This window comes from Plectropomus leopardus, chromosome 11 (genome assembly GCF_008729295.1).
Source record: "Plectropomus leopardus isolate mb chromosome 11, YSFRI_Pleo_2.0, whole genome shotgun sequence".
In the NCBI taxonomy this organism is placed as follows: domain Eukaryota; kingdom Metazoa; phylum Chordata; class Actinopteri; order Perciformes; family Serranidae; genus Plectropomus; species Plectropomus leopardus.
Window position 1 is genome coordinate 26,198,798 of NC_056473.1, and position 8,926 is coordinate 26,207,723.

The 8,926-nt window shown below is 36.6% G+C and overlaps 1 protein-coding gene across 1 annotated transcript; it reads left to right on the top strand.

Moving 5' to 3' along the window:
- Window positions 1-1,123: 1,123 nt before the first annotated feature.
- Window positions 1,124-8,656, top strand: hprt1l (hypoxanthine phosphoribosyltransferase 1, like). The gene is made up of 9 exons (XM_042496759.1): window positions 1,124-1,469; window positions 1,824-1,930; window positions 3,827-4,010; window positions 4,280-4,345; window positions 5,129-5,146; window positions 5,613-5,695; window positions 7,036-7,082; window positions 7,596-7,672; window positions 8,089-8,656. Exons 1-9 carry the CDS (start codon window positions 1,452-1,454, stop codon window positions 8,134-8,136), a joined length of 648 nt encoding a protein of 215 aa, XP_042352693.1. The 5' UTR covers window positions 1,124-1,451; the 3' UTR covers window positions 8,137-8,656.
- Window positions 8,657-8,926: the final 270 nt, after the last annotated feature.

Consider the following 8,926-nt stretch of genomic DNA (forward strand, 5'->3'; position numbering starts at 1 on the left):
TTTTTCAACATACTATGACAATTTTTTCCATAATCTCTTTTTGTTATACTTTACTAGGACATTTTTCTTTCAACTTACTACCCAATGACATTTTTATAACTGTTTTTTGACATACTATACAATGACATTTTTATGATGTTTTTTCATCATGCATAATGACATACATACATTATGACACTATCATATATTTCCATAATCTTTTTTCGACATACTACACTAGGACATTTTTGTGTTGTTTGTTTTTCAACATACTATGCTACAACGTTTTTATGATTATTTTTCGACATACTATACTATGACACTTTTTTCATAACCTTTTTTTGACAGACAATACTTTGACATTTAATTTTTTTACTTACTATATGCTGACATTTGTTATGATTTTGTAAAAATATACTATACAATGACATTTTTATGATGTTTTTTCAACATGCATTATGACACTATAATTTTTTTCCATAATCTTTCTTCGACACGAGGACATTTTTGTGTTGTTTTTCAACATACCATCCTACGACATTTTTATGACTATTTTTTATACATACTATACTATGACATTTTTTCATAACCTTTTTTTGACAGGCAATACTATGACATTTAATGATATTTGTTTGACATACTATACTATGACATTTGTTATGAATTTTGTAAAAATATACTATACAATGACATTTTTATGATGTTTTTCAACATGCATTATGACACTGTGATTTTTCCATAATCTTTCTTCGACATTCTACACTAGGACATTTTTGTGTAGATTGTTTTCAACATACCATCCTACGACATTTTTATGACTATTTTTTCGACATACTATACTATGACATTTTTTCCATAACCTTTTTTTGACAGACAATACTATGACATTTAATGGTATTTTTTGCAACATACTATACTATGACATTTTTTATGATGTTTTTGTACGACTATGACATTGCTGTTTTATGTGCCCCTTTTAAACTTGGCGCACCAGCCCCCTTAAATCTCTCTGCACGGCCCTGCCACAGATGCACACAGGGAGCAGTGTGGTGCTTTCAGAGAGGAGAGGCGGAACTGTCCTCCGTTACATTTTTAAAACTGCGTCATCTGCGGCTCCTCCACACCGCTCGCGATCGCATCGCTGCCACAGTCACCAAAACACACTGTAGTAGTAGTAGTGACTAATATAGCGCATTTTAATCTCAGGTTGTGCCTCGCAAATCAGATTATTGGGAAGGTAAACTGGATTCTGACGTCAAGGGCTTAAACACCGTCAGAGGAGCATCGCATGTGCTGCTCGCGCCCGCTCAGCAGCAGTCGGTGAAGAGGAGAGCAGCGCGTGCCACCTCCAGTCAACAAACCCTCCTCCTCCTCCTCCTCCTCCTCCTCCTCTTTCTCCTCCTCTCTCTCTCTCCGGACCTGAGCATGACTTCTCAGACATTTCACTGCGACTGAAAGGGACGGACGGCAACATGGCTTCTTATCTGGAGGTGAGGCTGGAAACTGGTCGCTGCTGCCATGTTATTTGGTATTTTTGGATAACTTATGCACTTGTCGGGGTGTGGTTGTGCCGCGTGCACTGTAGGCCTGTTTTGAGAGACGGCAGGTGGCGCGAGCTTTCCAATCAATATTTGAGTGTTTGAATTTTGCTCCGCCACATGAGCGTTTGATGTCCAAAATCTCAATGGTGTGCATGTGCGCGGGGATAAACAGGTGGTTGACAGGCTCAGTGTTGCCAGGGGCGCGAGGAACGGCGTGACTTTGACTTATCTTTGGCGCACGTTATCTGTCAGTGCCAACCGGTTTGTGCTGAGTTGAAGAGAGATGGCTTCTTGTTGTTCCAGATCGCTGATGATGAGAAAGGCCACGAGTTGGATCTTTTCTGTGTCCCCAGACATTATGAGAATGATTTGGACAAGGTGATCATCCCTCATGGACTCATCATGGACAGGTAAAAACAGCCAATGAAAATGAAACATATTTTTGTCGAGTCATAAAAATGAACAAAAAAAAAGCCATAGTATTTTATGTTATAAAACATGTCATAGGATAGTATGCCATAGAAATAATAGAAAAAGCCATAGCATTGTATGTTATAAAAATGTCATAGTATAGTATATTGAAAAGTCATAGTATTGCATGTCATCTAAATGAAAAAAAACAAACATTGTCAGTCATTTAAAAATCATAGTAGCCTATAATATTTCAAAAAAAGTCACTATCAGTATTGCATTGCATCTGAATGAAAAAAAATTATACTATAGTATGTCAGAAAAAATGTCATAGTAAACAATGTTGAAAAAAGTCACAGAATGTTGTAGAAATGAAAGGAAAAGTCATAGTATTGCATTTAATCTACTGAAAAAAAACCCAAACCATACTATAGTATGTCCTAAAAAAATGTCATAGTATAGCATGTCAAAATAAAGTCATGTTATAGTATGACATAAAAATGAAATCGTATAGTATGTCAAAATAAAGTTATAGTATAGTATGACAAAAAATGTAATAAGTACAGTATGTTAAAAAGACTCAAAGTATAGTATATAAAAATGACAAAAAGTCAAATAATGTCATAGTACAATATGTCCAAAAGAAAAGTCAGTATAGTGTGTCATAAAATACGTTATAGTGTAGTATGTTAAAGAAACCCTCGTGGTATAATATGTCGTAAAAATGACAGTAACGTCGGAGTATAGTGAGTCGGAATAAAGTCATAGAATCTTTCTGTTTTCACTGTCTCTGACACACACATTCAAACTGGGTTGTGCTATTTTAGTTGTGCACTGCGCTGCATTTGGTTGACAAATCACTGTTGGCCACATCCTACAGTGCATTTGAATGTGGATTTGTGAGGCAGGGGTTAAATGTCCGGCGCTGTGAAATGCATCGTAAGCAATTACGCTTAAGTGCAATATCATGTAAACCATCCCCTCCCTTCTGGGAAGAACTGCACTGCATCTGCACCGTTTAGTTTTATTTGCACCTACATGAGTAATGAAAAGACATCGGGGGAAGAGACATTGACTGTCTTGGATAGAAATGTCCCACAAATTGCAAATATTAGGTAAAAGGTGACAAGAAAATGACCTGAAAATGTGTTGATTTATGAGAAAATTATCAAAAACAAGGGAACATTTTTGAGAAAAATATTTTTAAAATTTGTATAATTGTATATTCAAAAATTATGATACAGAAAAATGTAGGATAGATATTTTTTTTTTTATTTTCCTTTTTAACTTTCCTCAAGTTAAATAACTATAATCATTCATAAAAAGAAAAGGATAAAAACAAAGATTACATAATTGATCCAAATTTGAAGTCTAAGCAGTAATACAAAGTTGCTAAAAAAACATTTGTATATGCAAAGTAAAATGTGTTACAAATGAATCAGTGAAGTACTGCGAATCTTTTGCATATTAGAGTCCTTTCAGATGCTTTTTGAATAACGATGATGTAAATGCTGGTTGTAGTAATTTCAAGATCCAAGATAATTTTATTTGTCCCAAGGGAGTTTTATTCTTGAATATAAAAAAAACACACACACACAGTGCAGACACAGATGTAAAGTGCGCAGCTCAGACAAGTGCAGACATAAAGTGCATTCAAATACATGCGACACCGTCCGTCATTTTACACCCTCCTTATTTCCTGAGTTCATCTGATAGATGTATGAAAGAATTTTTATACCTACTCAGACGTCTCCTCCTGTTTTTTAATTGCGACCACATAACGTCCACCTAATGGAAGCAGTTTGTATTGTGAATACAGATCATGGGAGGGGTCTGCGATGATTATCGTAGCCGTAGCCTGACGATGCATCGGTTTCTCTTTCTCTCTGCTCCAGGACAGAGCGTCTAGCCCGGGACATAATCCGGGACATGGGGGGACACCACATTGTGGCTTTGTGTGTGCTAAAAGGTGGCTACAAATTCTTCGCAGACCTCCTGGACTACATTAAAGCACTGAACCAGAACAGCGATAAATCAGTCCCCCTGACAGTGGATTTCATTAGGGTGAAGAGCTACTGTGTAAGCTTCCTTTTCTCATTTAATTTCCAGGAACCACTTGTGCTAATGTGAGGTCTGTGATATGGGGTTAGGAATAAGAGCAGCCGTCTTCAGTCAGAAATGGGCCACTGCAGTATTCACAGTGTGCAGAGTGTGCAAGAAATGCACAGACATTTGGAAATGTAATGTAGATTTGTGGTGAGAATTTTCCTGTGGTTCTCTAAACAGAAACTAATCCAAACTTATTCTGTAACCACACTGAGGTAATGTCTCCTCTTTGTGTCCCCCAGAATGACAAGTCCACAAACAACGTCAAAGTCATAGGAGGGGATGAGCTGTCCAATCTCTCAGGCAAGGTTAGTCCACTGGTGTTTGTCGGGCAGGCACACTAAGCACTCTTGTGTGGCTGAATATTTCATAAAATGTCCAGAGTTACCACGGTCATGGAAAACCTGGAAAAGTAGAAAAAAAATCAATGAAAATTTGGGAAAAATCAAAGAAATTTGTTGTGTGTAATAAATTAAATTATATTAATGTAACATAACAGTGAATTTATTTTCTGTGCCTAACGACATAACGTAGCTTTAATTTGCGTCGACGTCTGACACCATTTTCGTTATGTTTTTTTAAATTTGTTCATCACGTACATTTCCTCATCTTCTCTGCGTGCTCCGTCTTGCCCCTCATGTATCCCCACCAGGCAGGTCAAATAATTTTTTAAGCACTTTTGGCTTCAGGGGAGCGGCATGTAACTTGAAATGGCTGTTTTTTGTATTTATTTTATTGTAATGTGTTTTTAAAAGAAAACACGTCAAAGGCTTTTTTGATTGTTCTCCTGTATTTTTTTGCGATTTGTACAGAAAACCATGGATTTGAAAGGCATTTTTATCTATTTTTTTGTCTTTTGATATCTGTACAGCCAAAAACTATAAAAACAGAAATAATTATTGTTGGATATTTACATTTCTGACAATCCTTGAACAAATTATGTTTAAATAGAGTTAGAATCTTGTATGTTTGAAAAAATGCTGGGTGAGTGGGACAAGGAAAAAACTATTTTGGGTCATTGAAAAGTCATGGAAAAATTTGCCCATGAAAATGTGTTGCAACCCTGACTGTCCTTTTATTTTCTTCCGCAGAATGTTTTGATTGTCGAGGTAAAACCTATTTTCTTTATTCTGTATTATGTTTGGGCAATATGGATAAAACTAGTATGTGTACATTTGTATATTAAATCAATATATCTCATGGTATTCAGTAAATTATATAGTTGACAAATCAAGTTGCTTTATAAAAACAATGCAGAAATACTCATTTAACTCCAATCTGATATTGTATTACATGAGTCCTGCTCACTGATTTGCAATATTGTTCATGTTGATATTAATACCTTGGCGTAAACAATATGAATTAATCTCTTTATGGTTGAAAAATTCACGTAATCTCACTGTACACGTCGTCATGCATGTGTCTGCACCAGTTAAGCCTCAGACATAATAATAATAATAATTTTAGATACAATATCAAAGTCTGTTGTGTAAATGTCATATTTTAAGTCATGCCTCTTTTTGTTTATGCTTCCTCTTTAATGTGACTGTTTCCTGTGTCCTGCATTGTAAAAAGGATATCGTAGAGACTGGAAGGACGATGCAGACGCTACTTTCCCTGCTGAGTGAATGCAATCCCAAAATGGTTAAAGTTGTAAGGTAAGCACCATCGTCTGCAGTCTGCAGGAGGCTGAATTATAGACCTGTGCTGTAAATGACTGGTATGTCTGCAGAGAAAGTGCATGTAACCGTGCTCTTAGCTAATGGACAGTCTCCTTTAGGACTGTATTAGAGATGTAATGTGATGGAGGAAGGGAGCAGCTTAAGAGTTAATCTGCTGCACCATTAACTGCACTGTGGAGATAGTGGCCATCTCTCTGGTGTAGGCTTGAAACAGGAAATGTGTTGAGGCAATGTGGGTTTCCTTTGATGCTTGCATAAAAGAGACATATGTGAAATACAATCACATTTATATTTGACCCTTTGAAACCTGGGCAAATCGAGTTTTCTTTTGGTTTTGTTTTGTTTTTTTTTTTCAAAAACATGGGGGGAAAGTAATGAACAACAAAAGAAGAAATGATCCAGAAGTAAGAAATGTTTACATCTCGCGCTGTCACAAGCGCGAGACGCACGCTTCCCTCTGTGCAGTGACGCCGTTGGCGGGTGTAGTTCGGTAGAAAGGAAATAGTTCCTGCACAAAACTGCTCACGACAGGATCTGTGGATTATCTTTAATAACCAGGTCGTGGTTTCTGGAAAGAGACATTGCTGTTGAAGGCAGGCATCTCTGCGGCCGATATCTCCAACACTCAGAAACTCACACCAAAACAATCTAGAGAAATAAACAGCTCTACAGGTAAAAGGAAGAAAATGCATTTTTTTTTGTTTTGGGGTGAACTTTCCCTTTATGAGGAAATAAAGGTAACGCTTGCGCACTTCGTGCCACGCAACTTTATTCAAGACAGTGTTTCGATCCTCCTCGGATCTTCGTCTGGACAAAATGTTTTGAGGAAAAATATATAAAAATATATTTGTCAGGTCAAACAAAAAAGATCCAAATAGGATCGAAACTTGTGTGACATGGAGTAAGTGTGCAGGCGTTACCTTTTTTCCTCATGCAAGTGGATGTGCGTATATGCCCCCTGTTTGAACTTCCCCTTAAACCATTGCATCACCCACAAAAAGTTGATGATTTTTTTTTTCATTCTGTGAATTAAGCTTTCAGACAGCTTTTCATTTGCATCACTTAGCCTGTACTCTAATATTACATCCATGTATGTAAAAAAGGCTTGAAGCACAGAAGTTGGTCTTAAATGGTGAACAGGCATTTGTTTGGCCACGTTGTTGTGCGGGTGTACCAAGACAATCGTCGCCATCTGTCAGGATTAAAACCTGCACGGAAAAGGTCGCAGCGACAACTGCTCTTTATCTTCGACGTGTTAATTTCTCTTTGAAGGCTTTGTTTAATTTCTCCTGTATTTTCTGCATTTGTAATTCTAGCCTCCTGGTGAAGAGGACACCAAGGAGTTCAGGATACAGACCAGACTGTGAGTGCTTCTTTACTCACTTCACGCTCAGACATGTTATCTATGGAGTGCAGTCATGTGTAGTGCCAGTCACTCTCATGTGCGTCCTTGAAGAGCTGATAAAGAGTTATTTAATAAAGCTTGTGTTTTTCATGCAGGATTAACAGTCATATCAGAAAAATGTACTCTAGATGTTGCAGAGCCTACCACTTACGCTCTAACGCATGCTGGGTAACCCCTTGCTCACACTGTCTCCGATTATGTAACGCTTTTAGTTGGATAATCTCTTTAAGATTGTCCCTCAAGGACAGCTGTTACTGTAAGCAGTCTGACTTCCCACTGCAGCGTGGACGGCTTTAGTACAACCTCACACAGACAGTAAAAGAGCATCAATTAGTTCACTACAGAGCTTAACAGGAAATGTTCCCACATGTCATTTCAGGTCCGCCTGAGAGTTTTACTTCCACCGTACTCAAAAGAGGTTGTTTGTTTTCTTTATATGACTCACAGTGCTGGTTTCTATATTTATTTCAGACATTGGTTTTGAGGTGCCTGATGCCTTTCTCGTGGGCTACGCTTTGGACTACAATGAGTACTTCAGAGATCTCAGTGTAAGTTTGCTGCACTTGAGTACTCCAGATCAAGTATGGAGTCAGAAATCCTATCAAATATCTGCGTTCCATTTTCATGCTTGTTATTATGTCAAAACATAAAAATAATGTGGAAAAAAAACTATTTTGGTGGCAAAATCCTTATTCCTTCAGTTACTATTAAATATTACTATTTTCATAGTAAAGGTCCAATTTAACCATGCTAATTTTAAAAAAAGGAGAAGCTTATAAAATATCTAACCTATTTTTTTTTTAAATTAAATCTGTCACATTTATCTTTCAATACAGAAGACATGACCTCCGTCAGCGCTAGTTATTCAAAATGTTGAATTTAAGCAGGAAATCAAATTCCTGGACAACAGAAATGCATTAAACATGAATTGCTTGTCCTTTGTGTATTTTCATTTGTTTCACAGCACATCTGTATACTGAATGATCAAGCCAAGGAGAAGTACAAAGTGTGAGCAGACGAAGTGCTGCAGAGGCGATGACTGAAATCAATGACGACTAGGACCACTGTGATGCTCCTTCTTAGCTTTACTGTGTTTTGAATCTTATTTATTTTTCTACATAAGAATCCACAAAATGTGAATTGTGGGTTGTAAATAACTTAAAGAACATGTAATTTCTCCCCTGTTGAAGATGTGGGATCAATTCTGTATATTCTGAATATTTTGGTTGTTACATTTTAATTTATTAATTTTACATGTATAGACTTTACCTGTAAATTGCAGTTTTATCTCTGAGATAGAAAAAAAAATGTCATTTGTTCAGATCACACGTCTCAGGCTACTTCATGTTCAGTGAGCTGTCAGTCATATTTAAGTAGCCTTCAGTTTGTTTCTGTTTCGACTTAAATGCGGATATATCCTTTCATTATGCCATAAAATGACTGACTTGGAATGTACTGTATGTTTTATTTCATATCTGATGTTTTCACCGAAGACCTGTTTACAGCAATATAAATCTTGTTGAAACCTTGAATGCTGTTGTTTTTTTCTCTTTCTTTTGCACTTTTGCAGTTTTCCCAGAAGAGGGAGTAACGCTAATAATATTATAGCAATATATGTTCAAGTAAAATAGCATTCATTTTCTGTCAACTTGTGATAATCTTTACAGTCACATTCAAGAAAAGCAAATATAAAATTGGCTTTAACTCTTTAACACCTGAAAAGACATCAGTTTTGTTGTGCTGCATTCAGAAACCTTTTACAAACATTTTAAACCTATAACACCTGAGAAAATTAATTTCGT

Bases quoted from the DNA above. Each gene is read 5' to 3' on its own strand.
- hprt1l (XM_042496759.1), top strand. The intron at 4,011-4,279 runs GTAAGCTTCCTT...TGTGTCCCCCAG, and splicing joins TTAGGGTGAAGAGCTACTGT to AATGACAAGTCCACAAACAA. The intron at 5,696-7,035 runs GTAAGCACCATC...TTGTAATTCTAG, and splicing joins AAAATGGTTAAAGTTGTAAG to CCTCCTGGTGAAGAGGACAC.